General features: G+C 46.4%; 1 protein-coding gene across 4 annotated transcripts in view; it reads right to left on the bottom strand.

The window, feature by feature from the left end:
* LOC149331921 (kelch domain-containing protein 3-like) overlaps nt 1-21,286 on the bottom strand; it is a 63,336-nt gene that overhangs the window by 1,999 nt on the left and 40,051 nt on the right. For all 4 annotated transcript variants that reach the window (XM_089556928.1, XM_089556931.1, XM_089556932.1 and 1 more), the window contains 8 exons: nt 19,534-19,717; nt 17,145-17,303; nt 14,509-14,696; nt 13,159-13,372; nt 9,845-9,931; nt 7,161-7,269; nt 985-1,082; nt 176-254 (listed from right to left, as the gene is read on the bottom strand). In XM_089556928.1, coding sequence (XP_089413054.1) covers nt 176-254; nt 985-1,082; nt 7,161-7,269; nt 9,845-9,931; nt 13,159-13,372; nt 14,509-14,696; nt 17,145-17,303; nt 19,534-19,717 — 1,118 coding nt within the window. The remainder of the gene's footprint in view (nt 1-175; nt 255-984; nt 1,083-7,160; nt 7,270-9,844; nt 9,932-13,158; nt 13,373-14,508; nt 14,697-17,144; nt 17,304-19,533; nt 19,718-21,286) is intronic.

Genomic DNA, 21,286 nt, shown 5'->3' with positions numbered 1-21,286 from the left:
GAGCATATTAGACTGAACATAACGGTGACAGACACTGTTAGCAAAGGGGATATATATACTATATACACTATATACACTGTAATATACAGTATATACACTAACAAAAGTCCCACATTCATGGCACCCTGCCAACATTCCCATGCAATGGCCCACTTGAGTCAACACATCCGCTCACCTGATGTCCTGCGGTAAGTGGCTGATGTCCATACGTGCATCAATGACAGCCAGGAGGCAGAGCGTCTTCAATGTGGGTGCTGAGGAAAGCAAAGACAAGGAGGTGAGGAACACCGCTCAAACAACGACAGACATTCATCAAACGGATGTACAGCTCGAATTCACGTGCAGTAAATGCGTTCCAGAAGCTGCACTCCAGAGCCCCGTAACGCTACCATACTTTTAAAAGGCAAACTGCAGGGCCTTTCTCAACACCCAGATACCCAGTCAGGTGGAGGCCTACAAGAAGCCCACAACTGGATCAACGTGCCCACCACGAGAGTCATCAATGGATGACCAGAAAAAAGCCTCCAAACACTGCACCTGCCAATCTGTTCAACCTTCATTTTAGGTAAAACTCTAACGCAAAGAAAATTTTGTGTTCAGAGAAGCTCCCCAAATTGCCACTTTTCTCCAGGAATAGCTTTCACTTGTTACAAGCCCAGTACACTGTAAGCAGCCGTCAAAGCACTCTTGGCAGCAGCAAATTCATTGTCAGTACGTGTCAGTGCACTCTTGACAGCTGTATGTGAACTCCTGGCCCCGTGCATTCGCACTTGGCAGCTGCCAGTGCATTCTTGACAGTTGTGCATGACTATCAGCACCTGTCAGTGCACCTGTCAGTTCTACCCGCACCTGGCAGCTCTACTACATTCGTTGTCGACAGCTGTGCACACACATTCGACGGCTGTTTGCACACTGTGCATTTGTGAGCCCTAGCTTCTCAGACACCACACGACAAACTGAACAAAGCCGGTTCTTCAACCTTACCGAAGTCGAGGACGTGCAGGTCGGAGTGATCCATGAGCGTCACATCGTTGGGATCGAACTCATCCATTCGCTGACGGACCACTTGGTTGGGCGTGGGGCTGCACAGGGCAGGCAGAGAAGTGCGAGAGAAAATTTGCAGTGTTTCTCAAAACACTCGTTTTACAAACACTATAGAAAGTTACAGAAAGATGAATGATGGGATAAGTACGAGGGGGGACCCAAAAGAAACCGGATTTTTTGTATAAAAACATTATTTATTAACTCTTGCACAAAATTCCTTCAGTCACCTTCAAAGTACTCTCCATGAAATGCGATGTACTTGTCAAGTCTTTTTTCCCACTGTTTGAAGCATCTCTGGAACTCTTCAACGCTGATATCGTCCAGTGCCCTTTGCGAAGCTGTTTGTACGGCCTCCACATCACCAAAACGCTTCCCTTTTAGACTTTTCTTCATTCTCGGAAAGAGAAAAAGTCGCACGGGGCTAGGTCTCGTGAATAGGGAGGGTGCGGAACGACAGTCGATCCACGAGAGGCCAAATAGTGGGTCACTCGTAAGGCCGTGTGTGCGGGGGCGTTGTCGTGATGAAGGAACCAGTCACCTGATCGCCAACGTTCCTTGCGTTTCCTCCGCACATCCTCTCGCAGACGTTTTAAAGCTTCGAAATAAAAGTGCCGGTTAACCGTCTGGCCAGGGGGAACAAATTCTTGGTGCACAATTTCACGAACATCACAAAAGACAATGATCATTGCCTTCACATTCGACTTCAACTGCCTTGCTTTTTTTTGGTCTCGGAGAGTTGGGAGACTTCCACTGGCTTGACGCTTGCTTAGTTTCTGGGTCATACCCCTAACACCAACTCTCATCACCTGTAATGACTTTAGTCAAGAAGTTTGGAACACTTTCAATCTCTTTTTTTAAATCCCTACTCAAATTTAATCGAATGTTCTTTTGATCCTGTCTGAGAATGCGAGGAAGAAATTCAGCGGAAACACGTCTCATTTGCAACTGCTCAGTCAAAATTCGCTGACGGGAGCTCCAACTCACCCCTGTCTCTTTTGAAATCTGGTCGATTGTGAAACGACGATCTTTGTTCATTTTTTGACAGAATTTGCAACGTTTTCATCGTTTCGAGACGTTGAAGGACGCCCAGAACGAGCATGGTCTTAGACACTCATCTCACCACATTTCAAGCGCCTAAACCACTCGAAAACTTGTGTGCGGCTCATAGCATCCTCTTTAAAAGCGTGTTGCAACATTTGGTAAGCTTCCGTTGCCGATTTTTCAACCAGGAAACAAAACTTCAAACACACTCTCTGCTCTTTTAAATTTGCCATAAAGATTTCGCAGGCGGAACAAAATAACTGCAAGCGAAACACAACACTACGCTCGTATTTTTGCCTGAAAATTTATGCCGTCTGCACAGTTGTTTCATGAAGGTCTCTACTACCCCCTTCTAGCGGTAGAACTCTCTACTACGTCTACGAATGGCAGCGCGCTCTCAGTCCGGTTTCTTTTGGGTCCCCCCTCGTACAACAGGACCACAATGAACTCGAGCAGCTTAATCTTGTATCACATTTTTCAGCAGTCTTTATCTACAGGTGAACTTCCGTTTGATTGGAAAATAGGCAAAGTCATCCCCGTGTTCAAATCCGGAGACAGAAGTAACATCAGTAACTACCGACCTATATCTTTAACCAGTATTGCATGTAAGCTTCTAGAACATATCATTGCTTCAAATGTTGCGCAGCACCTTGAACAAAACCGCTTTTTTTACCCTCATCAGCACGGTTTTAGAAAAGGACTGTCGTGCGATACACAACTCATGGAATTTACGCACGAAATTCTGACTAACATGAATGATAACCAACAGACTGATTGCATTTTCATCGACTTTTCTAAGGCATTTGATCGGGTAGCACATTGTCGTTTAATTGCCAAATTCTCTGCTTTAAATATCGACTCATTAACGCTATCATGGATTAGAAATTTCCTCTCATTTCGCAAACAATTTACCAGTATAAATAATTGTTCATCCTCTCTCTCTGAAGTATCGTCCGGTGTTCCCCAGGGCAGTGTCCTGGGCCCGTTACTATTTTTAATATATATTAACGATCTGCCAACCGACATTACCTCTAACATCCGTTTGTTTGCTGACGACTGTATTATTTACCGCAGAATTTCTAATTCATCCGATCATATCGCTTTACAGAAAGATCTAGACCATATAACAAACTGGTGTTCCATGTGGCTAATGCCGGTCAACACTGATAAGTGTAAATTAATGACTTTCAGCCGTAAACTTTCAAACTCTTCTTTCACCTACTCGCTCAGCAGTAATCATGTGACAACAGCGTCCTCATATAAATATCTCGGCATTCACATAAATCAAAACCTTTCCTGGTCGACACACATTAATAAAATTACAGCTAAGGCTTCACGAACCCTTGGATACTTAAAGCGTAATCTTCATGGTGCACCATCTGACACTCGAAAACTAGCCTACCAGACGTTTGTCCGCCCACAACTAGAATTTGCATCACCCATCTGGTCACCTCACCAAGCGTATCTAACACGTAATCTCGAATCTATACAGAACCGTGCTGCACGCTTCATCGCTCGCGATTATAACCGCCATTCCAGCGTCACTAACATCAAGTTATCGCTATCACTTGAGTCTTTAGAATCACGTCGTACCGTAGCTCTTCTTTGCTTATTTCATAAAATGATTTTCAGTCTTCACAGTCACACATTACCTTTGTCACGGCCATGTCGCACATCTCATCGCCTCAATAATCATAGCAGCTTTACCCGTATTTTCGGTCATACAAAAGCATTCAACATGTCTGCTCTCCCACGTGCCATAAACTATTGGAACAGCCTTCCTGACGATGCTACTAATACCAGAAATCCTGCTACATTTCGTGATAAAATAACCGCAATCCTCGCCTAGTGTCTCAGTTCTCTGTGTTCTTGTGAAAAATGTTTTATTGCTGCTTAGTGTGAACTAACTTGTGCACTTTTTAGCCTCACTGTCAAATCGTGTTCCATTTCCATGTTGCCACATTTTGAAACTTGTAATTATTGTGTGTTGTATTACTTTATTTGTATTCTACTGAGTGCCTCCTGCTAACTATTGTATAACGTTTTTCTTCTGTCTTTTTTTTGTTCTTTTGTGTTTTTTTTTGCGCTGTTCTCTAACTTCTATGTACTGCCCCACTCACACAATGCTCCAATGTAAAGGAGCCTGTGAGTAACTTGAATAAATAAATAAATAAATGAAGAAAGACAAAATGCAAAAAAATGGCACAAAGTCACACAACAAAAATTAACACACTTGTGCATCTTATGACTGCAGTGGCTAATGTACCTTGCTGCTCAGCACAAGTTCACAGGTTTGATACACACACAGCTCTGGCACTTGAGTATCAATCCCACACTTGTATACCGAGGCCTCAGCGCTTAGTACAGTAGAACCCCGCTGTTACATTCCTCACTGCTGCGTTTTCCCGGCTGTTACGTCGCTTTCTTCGGGTCCCGGCATAGCTTCCATAGGATCCAATGTATTGGGAACCCCGCTGTTACGTTGTAGCTGAGAAAACGTTTCCGCATGGTATGTCGCAACCGGGCACCCCGAACCCGCCCGGGCAATGCATGCCAACCGCCATTTTGATTTTTGATGAGTCTTGGCCAGACTTGGCTACGAAACTGGCTGCAAGAAGCCGCACGTGAGTTGGAGAGGCCGCCACTAGATGGCCATCCGCCTCGTGAACGTCGAACTTGTAAACCGTGATGCCACAATCTTTGTCGTGCTTCGATAGCATCATGATGTCGTGCAAGTGGAAGGCGCTTGCTTACCCTTGAGGAAAAGCTCGACGTACTAAACGCAGTGGACAGGCAGCCAGCGCGGCCTACGCGGAGCAGCGCAGAAAGCAGCCTACGACCATTTCAGTTCTTGACGCTGTGCACTACATCGCTTCAGCGTGGACTGCAGTGAGCGTGTCAAATGCACAGCACTGCAGTGTGCGGTGTGGCTTTCGCATGGAAGATGAAGAGTAACAAAGCAGCCGCTTATGATCAAGAGCTCACTGAGGCTATGAATTGCGCTGGGTGCCACGGGAATCACATGCGGCGACTACGTCTCTGTGGATGCTCCCGTCGTGACGTCAGAGTGCTAAAGTATTGCAGAGATCATTATGAACTCGGTTGTGAGTGAAGCCACTGACTGCGATGACGAGGAGGAGCACAAGCCGCATGATTCCTGGGACTTGGCAGATCTGATTTTTGGAGAAGCCATCACGGGTCTAGACCCCCTCCGCAGGTATGTGCATCGCACCACAAAGCTATGCTGACAGCAATGCAGCCTTCCAGGCTATTGAGAAACGCGTGGTGCTTTCAAGCGAGCGAAAGAAACTGCAATCCACCATTTTCGATTTTTAAAGTCCTGAGGTTACTTAGCGGAAGTAAATTATTTCAAGTAAAAGCTGCACTGTTTTCATTCATTTTTGGTGCTTTCCTCACTGTTGTGTTTTCCCGCCTGTTACGTTTTTTTTTCCCGGTCCGGTGAAAAACGTATGAATGGGGTTCTACTGTATAGCCCCAGAGTGCTTGAAATCAATCAAAACCAGTCCGCTGCGATATCCCTCATAAACCAGATGAGGCAATGACACAATGAAATTCATTATTTGTTTTAATTTCTTCCCATCGCCTCTTTTGCACTCTGCCTTTTTTTTGCACTGCAGCTGTCCAACTCGTACAGTTTCGACCAAACAATGTCCAACTGTACAGCTAAAGTCTGAGTCAGTTTTGTGATTCACAGCCATGTAATGAGCTGTGATAGTGGAGTAGTAAAAAATGGCCACAACCACTATGTGGAGAAAACCTCTCCTCCATATTCAATTCTAAACTTGATTCAGTTGCCGTTACTGCTGGCCAAGCACCCCTTCATGAATGAGGCGCAAGCACAACTTGCAAGTCATCGAGCCTTGAATGAAAGTCTCGCACAGTTACTTCAAGGTGAAAGAGTACAGTCCGGGACCATATTTCCATGCTTCAGCAGCCCACATGTTATGGGACATGATAAGAGCAAGTTGATAAGCTTTCCAAACTCAATTGCGGTGTCCATTGAGAGTTTCAACAATAATCTGTGCACTTGTATTCATACTCTTCCCTAGCACTCTCTCTCTGCACTGTGGTTCACCTACCCTACAAGAGGTTAAAAAGTATGATGATGATGATGATGATTACACCAAGGCAGCTTAACCAGTAGCTCAATCAGCAACTTAGCGGCACTCTATATTCTCTACGGCTTTGTAGCTCCATTACCCGAAATAACAAGCTTAAAGCATGGCACAGTCAGCAAGCTCAGCTTTGGCGATGTGAATCAACTTTCAGAGATAAATGAACCAAATTCCAAATTCAAATGGCAGCTTGTGCTTTAATGCATTTCTAGAAGACAGCAAAGAGGCACTGGAAGGGCACCCCTGCTAGAAGTTCAATGAGGACGTTACTGCTCATCATGCCAGTAACACTAGATGGCAACAGCCATATTGAGGCGAAAGCCTTTAATGCCTCATCGTTGTCAGCAGAAGCTTGTCGACAGAAGGTTGTCAGCAGAGGTGTCACGCTTTTCGGTTGGTCGAAATGATTATGGCGTAGAGTGTGCAGATTCGAAGTAATGTGATCACCCATGGATGCCTTACGCCCCCTTCTGGAGCAGACGACAACTAATAAAAAAATAGTTATCGTCTGCTCCGATAGTGGGCGTAAGGCGTCCGTGGGTGATCACATTACGTACCCCATTACTGCAAACAGAGCCATGGACACAACTGAACTCATCGAAGCAGAGAGAGAGTTGTGCTAAAGAAGCAGTCAAAGTTGGCAGTCAAAGTGTGTAGTTGTAATGTGTAGTTGTAATGTGTAGTTGTAATGTGTAGTTGTAATGTGTAGTTGTAATGTGTAGTCATAGTGTGTAGTCAAATAAAGCACTAGTACAGCACAAACAGTCTCGCAGTCAGTGCCAAACAGTGCGCCAGGAAAGGCTTTCGTCTTGCAGCACTTTAGAGAGCCAAAGTGCCCCCTGAATTTTTACTTCTGAGGGCAGCAGTACATGAAAAAGGAATCGCGGTATCCGGAAACTTTTTCCCGCGTCTCCAAGCAAAAACTGTGCAGCACACTACCTTGTGCCACCAAAGAGGAAGAGGCGGTCGGCGACCATGCAACAGCACTGACGCCTCCTGGCACATGGGCCCTCCCGCTGAATCTTCACCTGACTCCAGCAAGAATTTTCTGCACAGAGGAGAGGAGAAGAGAGAATGCATAGTCCCAAAATGAGAGCCACACTGTGGAAGTCGCAGCTTAATGTCGCCACTACTGCACTATGCAGACTTGGGAGCTGCCATAACCGAAATTCCACAGACGAGCGATGAGATGGCGGCAGCCATGACCACCCACAGATTCCCAGTGTAGCAGCAGTTAGTCGATATAATATTAACAAAAAGTCAATTTTTTTCACCGCAATGGTGGAGGCGCTTCACTGTGCAGAACACTGTTGACCTATTGAAGAAACACTGCCTTACATGCCCCAAAATTGAAATGCTATACCCGCAACAATGACTACTTTGAATTACTGTACTTTTATAATGGAAACGTGCTGATGCAACAATGTGTTGCACTAGCTTTTTTTTTGTCGTCTTCCTTTGACCATTCAAAGACTTGTGCAATCACAGCATTTCTCATGGGCCAATGAGCTTGCCATTAAAAAGCGTCTACTGTACGTGTTACTACAAGGCGCTCTGCTGAAATGGAGCAAAAATAATGTCACTCGTCCCAAGCAGAAAAAAATGATGCAGCCCAGAGGGAAAGGAGGAGGCAACAGTGAATTCTCAATGAATCCGGTTGCTCTCACCGTTTCTTTTGCAAAAATTTCTCATGCCACAGGACGCTAAGAAGGCCACGCAAATACCAGGAGGCATTTTCAGCAGCACATCAAATTTGTAAATCAATGTCCCCAGTTCTAATTCAAAAAATTCAGGGGGCACTTTGGCTGTCTAAAGTGCGTAGAGGCGAAAGCGTTTTCCGCACCACTTTCGCTGCTTCTGTGGCACTGGTGGCGTCACATATAATTGAGTACTAAGTACTAAGTGATGACAAATCACTAATTAATCGTTAATTACTGATGAATGCCTGAATGCTAATTAAATGCTAATTAATGACGCTCAAGCTTCGTCTTTAGGAGTGGAATGCGACAGCGTGTTGTAGCGCTGCTAGGGAGTCCACGGAACGCCACCACCCGTTCGGCGCGATGCCTTGCCCTTTGAACGCACCGCTTTTTGAGGAAAGGAAATGGAGCAGTAATTCTCTGTCATCTCCGTGGACACCTGAACCGCACCATAGAGGAAGGGAGGAAGTGGGAGTGAAAGAAGACAAAGAGGGCCCGTATTGAATGAAATGAAAATTGTATTTGAGGAAAGGAAATTACGCATTAACTGTCACATATCTCGGTGAACACCCGTCAAAATTCAGGGGGGCACTTTTTTGACCTCAAGTGTGGTCACTGATGTGTGGTTAAGATGTTAAGCTTCGCCTCTAAGCGTGGAACGCGACAGCACCTTGCAACGCTGCCAGGGAGTCCATAGAACGCCATTGCCCATTCGGTTCTACGCCTCGCTCGTCGGTAAATTGGTTTTTGAGGAAAGGAAATTTATCTGTCTCTCTTATATCTCGGTGGACACCTAAACCTTGTCGGAAGGGAAGGGAGGAGGATGGGAGTGAGCGAAGACACCGTATTCACTAGACGCGCCTTTGTTCATTCCAAACCATCGGGCTGGCGTGGCGGAGTGGATAGCATGCTCGTCTCGCACGCCGAAGACCGGGGTTCGATTCCCGAGCTCGACCAATTTCCTACTCGCTTTTATTTATTTATATACCCTGACTAGAAAAGTTAATTAGGCTAATTGGGTAATTAAGCAATTAACTAAGCTCAGTCCCACTTACTTGGAGCATCACTATACGATCACTTCAATTAGTTGCATGGTTACTAGGCAAAGTACAATTGGCCCCGTTTGAAATTCGCGCACTGGGACGTCACGGCCGTTTCGACCAATTGAAAAGCGTGACATTTTCTGTCGACAACTGCTGCTTACAACGATGAGGCATTAAAGGCTTTCGCCTTAAAAATCACCTTCAAACCTAGTGGCACCCTGAATTTTTCGCTGCTAGCCATTAAATGGTCAACAGTCCACACAGTGCCAGTTCCTTTACAACAATTACAATAAATAACGAGGTCCTAATCGGAGCAGCTTTAACTATTCAAACAACCAGGACAGACCAATGATTGGTAACCACTGCCATATTCGAGCTATAGGGTCTCCTACTCGTCATCATCATCAGGCCAACTACGTCCACTGCAGGGCAAAGGCCTTCCTTTCATCATCAGATCTTTCCCATGTGGTGGCAATCATTTAAGTGATGATGAAACACAGACAGGCAATGGCACAATTGCTCCAAAGACTTCTATAGGTGCACACAGCCAACTCAGTACTCTTACCAGACCAGCTGAGTTGCATTTAAAATCCCACTATTTCATGGCAGACACACTGCAACCACAAGGGAGCAAAAAAAAAAAAAAAAAAGAAGTACATGCAGCTTGCTTCAACCACCAGAAGCACCCAGTAGTTCAGCTGCCTGCCTACAGGGGGCGTCACAATTTGTAAAGTTCTAATTTCAACCTAAATGATGTGCCTTTTATTTCTTTTTTCGACAACATCAGTGGCACACATGGCATTAGCTTACTGTAATTTCAAGGCAAAGGAGATCCCCTCAGAAACCACGATTACTAAGGGGTCCCGTCCGCTCCACTCACCGGGATCATACTTGTGCATGTCTCCAAAATGGGTCAGGAGGAGCCCATTGTAGCCGCCAAAGATGTACAGCTCTCCATTGTACACGACTGCACGCAAGGGGAAAAAACAGTTCCAACAGATGAAAGCACACACGAAAGCCAGCAATTCCAAGATAAGAACAATAAAGGCTAAAGAGAGGGGAAAAAAGGAAGAATCTATTTCTTGACAAAGGCAGTTGTGAAGAGAGAGAGTACCATTCCAACAACACACAAGGCATTACCGTGTCTACACTCTGCCTCACTACATCCGTGCAACGCTATGGAAGCTCTGTGCACATAAAGGCACACCTGCCTTTGCTGCATATATACATGCACAAATGCCTTTGTTGTGTAAGAACAGCCCTTGCAATGCCCACATCAACCTAAACAGACACAAGTACACCACGTACATAAAGCTGAACCTGCACATGCTGGCACAAATACTGCCCACTGCGTTAACTCCAAGACAGGGCACCTAGCAGCCTGCATCACAGTAGCTTGCATGTCTGTGATTGCCGGTTTCTTTGATGGGGTCTTGCTATCCAAAAAAACATGAACAAAAGCCCATGACTAGCTATGTTCCTAACGTGTTTCAAAATGGGGTTCCTTATTGTGTTCTGGAATACGTCCCAAACAAGTTGTTGAAACTGAAGTACATAGTAGTTCACTGGCATCAGTTACAAAGCTGTGCTCAAAGAAAGAGGCTTTGCAGCAGCTTTTGGAGTAGGGTTAAAAGCGAGATTTCAAGGCCGCCTGCCTACAAAGAGGTCTACAAAGCTCGTTTTGAAATCCACACTTTAAGCAGGCTCTTGAGAGTTCGCAATAGTACTCTGATGAGAACAGAAAAGGGGACAAGCTTGTTTGGGGCCTGTCCCCTCCTTGCCGATCGATTTGACAGGGGCCACAGTTTTCCCAGCTTCCACAGCCCTGCACGGAACTGCCCGAGGACAGAGCACACGCTGCTATTTACTGTACCTGGTGCAGTGGGGCGCATGACCCTCCGTCTGTCCTGCTTACTGCAGCACGGCACTATTTCTTTCCTACGCGCACACTGCCTCCGTCACCTGTGCCAGGGAGACCAGAATTCGCCGCTGCGCTCATCCACCGACCGACCGAGCGGGAGCAAGTGCATATTTTCAAGAGCGACCCATCCGCACCCAAGCCCCAACAGCCGCGGTGTACTGTGAAAGACTCTCTCTGGCTTACTTTGGTACAATGTTTAGGTTTCAGACAGGCACACAAAACAGGAATTCCAAGTATGTCAGGATTAACATACCTAGTGAACATACCTAGTGAGCATACCTACTGAAGACCCTGATCATGGGGTGTCCCATACTGCCTCCATTTTTAAGAGCATTAGCTCTTGCTCATCGCCTTTCGAGATTTCGTGGGGTCTGCTACCACCCTGAGATCACAGTGCCATCTGTGGCAGCAACTAGAAAACAGCACACCTCGGATATGATTCATATCAATTCTAGTAAACCATAAAGCTAACACTCGTTAGTTCAACATCTTCCACAGGGTGGCGGCATTTTTATCATTGAAAGTTTTCTTCTTCTTTACAACTAAACAAGGAACGAGGAAAGCTCCTTTATATGCAAAGGACAAGCTCGCCGTACCACTTTTATTTAATGAACAGGAGTGGCTCGACCTAAAGAAGAATGTCATCGGCTGAAGCAGCTCTGGTGTTAAGCTTCTCATGGGCCTGAAGCATCAGCTGACATGATGCTGAGAACATGGCATTTTGAGAACGCATGTGAGCGGAACACCATTAGCACTAAGACAAAATAAGGGGTCAGGCCTCAAGTAAACACACGAGGATAATTTACGCACGTACATTACTTAAACTGCAATGCATGGGCGTGGACAAACAGCAATGCAATTCAGCTCCAGGCAACAAGCACAAAAGTTGTACTGGAGCCAACAAGGCATTGGCCCAAATGAGACCAAAATGCCCACAGTTACTTCAATGAACAACTACAGGAGTTTTTCAAAAATTTTCAGATATTACAGCATAGCATTCCTTGAAGTCCCTTTCTCAGGCACAAGAAACTGTTTTTCAAAATACCAAGTGGAACTATTTTAAAAAAGCAAAAATAGAACTTTCACAGAAGCCTAGTATTTACGAGCCTTACCACCATCAAAATGTGACCACCGTGACCGGGGTTGAACATGTAACCTTGGGTTTAGAAGCTGAATGCTACGGCCGCAGAGTCACTGTGAATGGTACTTAAACAATTTGTATATGCATACTTTGTGGCTATGGATTACAGCATTACTAAGTTTGGAGCATTTCAACGAGCTGGTCAGATGGTTTGACAATAACAGTTTCAAATAATTAGACAGAAGCAATATGCAACGCGGTTTAAAAAATAGCTTTTGTTTTAAGACTGGTTCCAAAATGTTGTTTCGCAAACACTAGCAGCTCTAATTATGTTTCCCATGTACCAAGAATCTATTATAGCAACATTAAATCCATAGAAACCCATCTAACATATTTTTAAGTATACAGAAAGGGTCTTGACTAGGCTCAAACTGGAACTGAAGCTCCACTGATAAGACATATTTGGGCACATGAGCCCGGTGATTTTTTACTATCACACTTACTATCACACTTTTACTATCACAATAGGCCAAAAATGGCAAGCAAGCATGCTGACTGTCACAAGGCCAACACACATAAAAGGCGCAGCAAGGAAAAATATAAACGGCACCGCAAGATTTTTCAGCCCACTACCCCATCTGTGAGCACCCACAATCAAAAGGAAACATGCACTACGATCTCTTCCCAAACATCTCAAAGCAGCTAATGAGGAAAGTAAGGGGGAAAGTAGGTTAGGTTTATGGGGTTTAACATCCCAAAGCGACTCAGGCTATGAGAGACGCCGTAGTGGAGGGCTCCGGATAATTTCGACCACCTGGGGTTCTTTAACGTGCGCTGACATCGCACAGTACACAGGCCTCTAGAATTTCGCCTCCATAGAAATTCAACCACCGGGGCCGGGATCGAACCCGCGTCTTTCGGGTCAGCACCCGAGCGCCATAACCACTGAGCCACTGCAGCGGGCTGGGAAAGTAGGGAAGTTGGGGAAGGTGGAAAGTGAAGATAGTGCCAAAGATGAGGACGAAAGGAAGAAGCAAGACGCGGCACGAGTGCTCACATCGTGTCTTGCTTGTCTTCGTCTTTGGCATTACCTCCATAATGAGGACAGACACGAGGCACCGGAAGTGCACCAAGTTCAAAGGTCACTGCACTACCGCCCACACAGGGGGTGCGCATCCATGCTCGCACTCACAGGCCGAGTGGCTGCGGCGTCCCTCGGGGGCGATGCCATCGACGCGCGGGTGAATCCAGCAGGCGGTGGCCGTGTCCAGGAAGGCCATGCGGTTGCAGTAGACCTCGCTCTGCGAGTGGTACGGCCCCTGGCTGTCCCCCCGGCCGCCCCACACGTACATGCGGCCCCCAATGGCCGACGCCGAGTGGAAGTCCCGCCACTGCGGGGGCTGGCCCTGCACACGGAGACCCACACATAAGCGTCAGCCTGGTTAGATCCAATGTAGGACAAACAGCTTCTCCCATTGATATTGCTCATAAAACCACTCCCTTGCATCACCACTGGCCTCCCTATTCCTTAAAGTTTCCTCCCTCACGTCTCTCTCTACCACTTCCTGCTCCATTTGTCTTCTCATGCAATCCACTCTGCAAACTGAATAGACCACTAGTCACTGGCTTTCCACGCCACATTAACCTCCCATGACCATCTCCTAACAATTTAATCTGCAGCAGCATTAACTCGTGTTTCCTCCCTGCCCGCTAGGAGCTTTTGAGTATGAACACCCATGGATGCAGATACACACAGTCTTTGTCAAAAGTAACCATGCTGCACGGCTTGCTTAAACTATTATGCCAGCTCTTAAGCTCTGAATCTCTGTACAGTAAGGAGAACCCCTGTCCTCACCTTCAAAGAACTTTTTGACCTTAGGTTTGGTTTGGTTTATGGGGTTTAACGTCCCAAAGCGACTCAGGATATGAGGGACGCCGTAGTGGAGGGCTCCGGAAATTTCGACCACCTGGGGTTCTTCAACGTGCACTGACATCGCACAGTACACGGGCCTCTAGAATTTCTCCTCCAAAGAAATTCAACCGCCGCGGCCGGGATCGAACCCAAGTCTTTCGGGTCAGCAGCCGAGCACCATAACCGCTGAGCCACCGCGGCGGCTTTTTTTTACGGGAAAGCCATAAAGACTCTACTATACAAATGAGAAGCAAACCATGCAGCCTGGTTACTTTTGACAAAGACTGTATATGAAACTGAACTGCTCCCTCTTGCATGCTCCAGTGCAAAAACCACTGCACCCAACACATGGAGGCCTACTAATGGCAGTCAGGTTATTTCTAGGTATTTTCTTTTACTAATGATAAGCGGACAATTCAAAAATCCAGACCCTCAGTTCCCTTGGACTGAAGTTTACAACACGGGGCTGTAAAGGCTTCCTCCTTTTGGGTCTACTAGGATTTCATTGCACTTCCTAGGACCACTCATTTTCAGCTTCGCAACACCGTGACAAACGGAAGACAACAGGCTCTCCGTGCTCAAAGCATGCCCGGATGCCGTGCACCCTTCCCTTCCCCACCACCTCCTCACCCTGGTGGGCACGTACTGCCACTGCATGGTCTCCAGGTCGAGGAAGTGCACGTCCTGCGAGAAACGGTCCGCCTGCTCCTCGAAGCCCCCAAAGACGTACATGCGGTGGCCCATGACGCATGCCGAGTGGCCGTCACGTGCACCAGGCACGTGGCCACACACCTTCGGACGGCTCCACGTCATGGTATCTGCGCACACCAGAATCATTAGTTTAGCTTTGTACCATCAGTGCGACAGCAGCATTACAGTGTGGACACAAACAAATGAACAGCACAACAAAGGTGACAAAAACACAATGTGCAGTGTATAAACCAGTCCAGCCTTGCGCACACAAACGTAAGGGTGCACAAAAAATTCTATATTGGACCCTACGGCAAACATGTACGTGTTCTGGCCCACCCCACATATTTCTGAGGGCTATGGAAGTAAACCTGTCTTGCCAGTTTGGGAAAGCACCCAAAAAGGGTGCCTTTCTTTGCTTCTCTAAAAGCATGTAAGCTTGAAGACAAAATTACCAAGTGGTGCTTAAGGTCCCTTGAATGCTGCAAGAAGTGCGATTTTTAGTATTTGTGTTTGACCATGTGAAGGAAACTTTCCTTACATTTTTTCTTCAAGTTGCCTGTACATATCAAGTTTTTTGTAACTTGATGTGCCTGCGATCTACGGTGTGGTCACAGTTTCATAAATAGAAAGCCCAACCCCACACACAGTCTCAAGTTTTGATGCTAGATATTGAAAGAGCAAATTCATAATACCGTCTTTACCCGTGTAATTTGCGCACTTTTTTCTTCTAAACTTAAGGCTTCAAAAAAAGGGGTACACAAATTACGTGGTAATTTTGCGCGAGCATGTCCTAAAGGACTCTACAAAGGTCATAACACAAAGCGTACATGGTGTAGTATTGCCGCCTAAAGGTAGACCTCACAACTCCTGCCCCTCGCTGCCCAAACCCCCCCTTGTGCCCGCTCCAGACCCACGTTATATAGTTCCCCGCGTGATGGCATGATGGCGCGTGTGCAGCTCGAAGCAATAAACACAGAATGAAACAATCATAAAGCCAGCAGTCAGAGGCAAATGGAGTTACAAGGCAATAAAACGGCGCCCTCCTTGCATGAGACACAGCTGAACAGTGGCAAACAGAACATGCAACAGTTTGCTAGTTTCGGATTCTGGCATGAAGCATGCTAAGAAGTTAGCGACAATTTGCTCTCGCAGCTGTTCGTACAGGAAAGCAACCGCTGGCACGAGCAAGCAAGGTAAACGGTGCACAATTGACTTTTTAATTACCGGAAGCGATTTACAAATGAATCATAGACTTTCTTTTACATCACTAACTCACTTTTAACAGCCACACCAATCTTTCCAAGCTTGCCCAGCATGCGCCCTCGTGCATGCTGATGTGGTTACGCAGCAAGGAGCGCAAAATATGGGAGAGTTTTTTGTTTTGTTTTTTAAATCCGGTTAAAGAGTTGGGAGTGCTCTAATTATGTGCGGGTGCAAATTACGCAAGTAAATACGGTATTACCACTACCACTGCTACTTCACAGTGTATGCTAATTAATTTTAATCTGCTTAATTCAGACAGCTGCTTCACTGGAACTGACACTTTGTTCTCATCAAGGTCAAGTACTAAAAAAGCTCCCTTTAAATCGAACCCCAAAATTTTCAGCTGTACTAGAGTCCAAATTATCAACAGCCGAATACACTACATACACTGAGAACTTCTTGCAGTACAAATTATTAGCATCACGTTACAGTCACATGCTTGCTGTCTTCCACTCTTCATGCCCAAAGTATTTGCTACATTCCTCTCACCTTTAAAACATTAGCTCAAGAAAACAAACAGCTTTATTCCTTCGGCAAAACCCCAGTTAATCCATGACTCGCACTTTGCAATGAAGACCGAAAAGGGCCAAACGAGTGCATGCCAAGTTCATGCCAAAAGGTGCCATCTAGTTGTTCGACGCTAACATGAGCTGATTTTCGTCCTCAGAACTATGTTCTTTTGACTTTTATGTTCATTTATTTATGAACTGGGGTCAGTGCTGTCCTGCTGCATTCATGTTTCCGGGCAGAGACTTGATCCACCCCAGCACTGTTAAAAAAATGTCACAATGGTCAACTCTTGATCATTTACGCTGAGCAAAGACCGAAAATATGTTTTTACTATGCGAAGCCTGCATTAAGGGCAGCCTCTTTAAAGAACCCGATGTTGGCAGATCCAAATTGTCAGTTTCAATAAACGGCACGCTTGAACTCAACACGTTCAAATTAAGAATTTGCTCCGTTGCTCAATCAAATGAGAATTACAACAGAGACAGACAGCAGCCAGGTAAATGATGTGGCACTCATTTCAACAGCTGTCAAGTGTTCTCACAGAGAATGCCACCACACAGGATTTGTCAAATTTGCAAGGCCAAACCCAAGCAATAAAGAGTAGGATCTCCAAACATTCCCACCATCCTTCCTTGCATACCATCACGCTGGGAGCATAAAAACAACAGTATAGACTTTCCAGTTTTCTACAGCCCTCCTCCCATGACCTTGCAAAAAAAGTTTACGAAATTAAGCCCTTGTTTGCCAAAAATGAACATTCACATAAGGCAGTGAGAGGGGGAAAACAGTCGAGAACTCACTGGTGTCGAAACGGTAGAGGACATTGCAGGCGCCGTCGTCATTGCGGCCGCCCCAGAGGTAGGCGTAGTCCCCGTACGCGACGACCGTGTGGCCGTACCTCTGGAAGGGCACGTCGTCGGGGTGCGACTGTGCCTGCACCAGTGCCCACCGGAGGGACACTGCACGGGAGCCAAGACAAGTCAAGCCCTGCCACCGGTTAAGCATCAGTGTAAGCCTACACCCCTTCCTTCACACCATGTTCTCAGTTAGAGCGCTGGTGCTAAAAGCTCGTTCCCACCTAGCTATGCTTGCTTAAGGACTGTCACAGTAACTTCACAGGCTGCCTGTCTTGCCTTTGGCCGCAGCTGGCAACTTAAGCTTTCCTTTATTCAATGCAACATGCTGCATTCATGCACACCTCAACATTGATTACTCTAAGCAGTTTTTGGCCATACCACATGGTGCTCAAAATTGCAAGAATCAATGTTGATACACATGTTTCCCTCAATAAAAAAAATAATAGACGCACCATACGTCAAAATGAGGCCAGCCTTTATGACAACAGAACACTTAAACTCTGCTATAGTCAGATACAACTTAAGTCCGCAGTGAAGCTCCGCCCACAATAAGGACCGCCGCACAGAATTTTTCCACAGCGAAAAAGTAGTCCGTTGTTGAAACTTTTCTTATATACCTAATTAAGAAGCTTATCACCAGAAACAAATCATAAGCTCTAGAGATTTCATACCTGGCTTGTTTAAGAGAGTCAAACATTAAAAATCTGACTTCGTTTACTGTTACGATCGGCTGGCGGAGTAATACAGGGCGCCGCGGTCCGTGGCCCAATGTTAGCAACTGCTGCTTCTATAAGTTGGATCATAATATAAGTGTAATCAAAATGTAAAAAAAGACATTAATCCCGATGCAACAGATTAAATGGCTCATTACCCACATGTGGACATGCCTTTTTAATTAAAGGGACACTGAGGAGAAATTGAAGTTGGCTTGTATCGACAGAATACCAGCTCCTGATTACAAAAACGCCACTCATACTGACAACAAAGCTCTTGTAACGTAGAAAAGAGCAAGAACCAAAATACAGGTATCGCCGCCACAGGCCAAACTCGCAAGTACAAGCGTGATGAGATCATAGGCCAAAACAGTGTTGCTAGAACGAATGGTTCTAGCAACACCAGGAACCGAGAAACCATGCATCACTGAGGCACAGCCAATGCATGCGCAAATCTCCTTGACGTCGCCAGATGGCGCCACGTGCCCGGCTGCTACGCGCGCTCCTGAAGCATCGGGACAAATCAGCGCCTGTTTTCCGGCGGTAGGCGGGCTCCCGGTATTCCGCTAGCGGTAACAAGGTACACGGTATGCTAAAGGTGTCTATTTGCGAGAACTTCGTTGACGACTTCGAGAACGAGATCCATCGTAACGCTGGCAAAACGCCAGTGCAAACGTAATCGAAGCGACTGTAGCGACGGCCGCAATAGCCGATCTTCAACGTGCGGCCGGCGGTAGCTTTCTTTTCGGCTGCTGCTAGGCCGCACTGCTGGCAGCCAGAAATCACGGAGTCTGCGTTACGTCATGTGCACGTCATGTTTCACGTCTCTTAGTCCTGTGTCGTCATAGACGAATCCCAAGTTTGAATCAGAGCGGCGCGAAAAACTTTTTCAACTTCGAATCCAAATTTCTTAGAAATAAATGCATCTTTCGCTGCCGGCCAAGTGGCAACAAAGCCATGACATGCCGAACTATCGCATTTTACTATAAAAAAAATATTAATAGTGCTCTCCTCAGTGTCCCTTTAATACAAACTGCAGCATGCAGCAGCAGCGTAAAAACAGTTTGCACTTGAACTAGTGGGCAGCCCACAAGGACCGGTGGACAAGCGTATCTGACAGAAGGAGCTAAACACACTGCTGACACAAATATTACCATGTGACAAACGCACAAGCAGTAGCGTGTCAAGTTATGAACATGGCCTCAAACGCAGACCGCGCAACGCAAATCAATTCTATGCTGTTCCATAAGCCACAATATTTGCACCAATATAATGTGACTACAACACAACGCAAGGGGGTGAGTTTGAGTCTTTCGGCAAACACATGAAATCATGGCTGCAAATATAACACAAGCTCAAATTTTTTAGGACAACTATAGTCGAGGGATGTGTGTTAACATGGTGCTGTCTTCAGTGCCATCAATGTTGCTAGAGAGACAACACTATAGGAGCATGTGCAACACAATCAACCATGGCAAGGACTCCCAACTAGTAATGCCCGCAGCCTCCCAAATTGTGTGGCAGTCCGATGCCGTCACCACTGTGGCCCCCCTTGGTGTCATCGCTCTCGCATGCCATCAGCACACGTTGCACAAGGGAAAAGGGGAAGGTGTGCCTGCCTGTGTTGAGGACGTGCACGTCGATGGGCTTGCGGGTGTTGTAGTCCTCGCCCGTGCAGTAGCCGCCGAACGAGTAGACCTTGCCGTTGATGGCCACGGCCGCGTGGTTCACGCGGCGGGGCCCACCCTCCAGCCGCACCGTCCACATCCTGCCGTGGCAGCCTCTCCGGACGGCTGTCGGGCCCTGGGAGAAGAAGGCAGAGAGACGGTCCATACCGCTGTTGAAAGCACTGAACAAAGATTGGAGGGGACATTTAAAGGTGCAGTGAAGCGGAACCTGAACTCGTCTTTTTGCCACGGGAACCCGATCTACACGTTCCCAGCATTCTTAGAAACTTCGACTTATTGCCCTGTGTGGCCGATTTCCCTAATTAAATCGAATTAACGTCCGGCTCCTGCTTTTTTTTTTTTGAATTCTCCCCGTACGGTGGGCGGAGTCGACCAACGCATGGAGTGCCTTTCACCCAGTCGCGTGGCGGCTTGCCGCTCTGCCATCGGCGGAGTAATACGTAGTAATCCGTAGAAGCAAATAGCCCGTGCGTATTTTTATTTCTGCGGGCTTATTTTGCGGCTATATTATCTGCGAATGAAACTATTTATTCGCGGAAACCTAAAAAACAAAATAAAGCGAAAGCAAAGCCTCCACGGAGCTCGCTGAAAGGCACTCCACGCGTTCTACTCCGCGCAACGTACGAGGAGAATTCAAAAAATAAAGGCGGGAGCCGGACGTTAATTCAATCTAATTAGGGAAATTGGCCACAAAGAAGAATGCTTGGAACGTGTAGACTGAGTTCCCACGGCAAAAAGACGAGTTCAGATTCCTCTTCAGTGCACCTTTAAGCTCCACATTAAGGGTATGACGCGATAGTGTAACGGGTTAATTGCTATATATGCATGAATTCATTCTCTACTATGCATTCATACCTCCCTGGGAGCCCTCATACCCCTCCTGGCACAGCGGTGCAGCGATTAAGCAATGAGCCACCGCCCTGCTATAACATGTGCTCCCAGCAGTGGGCCTTGTGTTGCTCAGGATGCTCTTTCCGAGCAACCAAATGTTAATTTACCACCTGCCACGGCGGGCACGTGGCGGTGGCCCATATTGTGATAGGCAGCGAAATGCTGGAATGCACTCGTGTACTACGGTTTTGGAGAGTACTAAAGAAGGCTAGCTGGTGAAAACTTACTGGAGCAACCAAAAGCAGTTTTAACCTCACAGCTCGGATGGAGCATCAATGTAGGAATCTATCTGACTTTCTAGGTGCAAGCATAGGTGGCTTGCCACAACAGAAAAAAAAAAAAAAAGACTTTTTCCACGTTATGTCTAACATCATACCTGTCCTCTGGCTAATCATAGCTGTCCTCTGGCTACAACACCTGTGGTTAGTCTCCTCTGTGGCTCAACAACGACGTCAGCCCAGCTTCCTTTCTACAGGACAATGGCCCAACCCCACTGAGAACTTTGCACTGCTCTGTCAGCTCTAAGTGTGGGTGAAATTTTACTTTTACACAAGAATATTTTCAGTTTCATTAGGATGACTCCTGACAACTGCCAGAATTCTACCTACAAGCATTTTACGGTGAAAGAGCGGTAACAGTATGCATCGGAGAAAGTAATTTAGTACAAGTTTGGCCTGTGGGGACAGGTCGCTATCACCACATTTTAAGGTCACAGTATATGGTCAATACAAACATTACGCAGTACGGTGTAAGAAAAAAAAGGTGGAGAAAGGCATCGAGAAAGTACACTGCA

The sequence above is a fragment of the Amblyomma mixtum genome, chromosome 8, assembly GCF_055824585.1.
Source record: "Amblyomma mixtum isolate Tamu chromosome 8, ASM5582458v1, whole genome shotgun sequence".
In the NCBI taxonomy this organism is placed as follows: domain Eukaryota; kingdom Metazoa; phylum Arthropoda; class Arachnida; order Ixodida; family Ixodidae; genus Amblyomma; species Amblyomma mixtum.
This window is presented reverse-complemented; position numbering and strand designations above follow the sequence as displayed.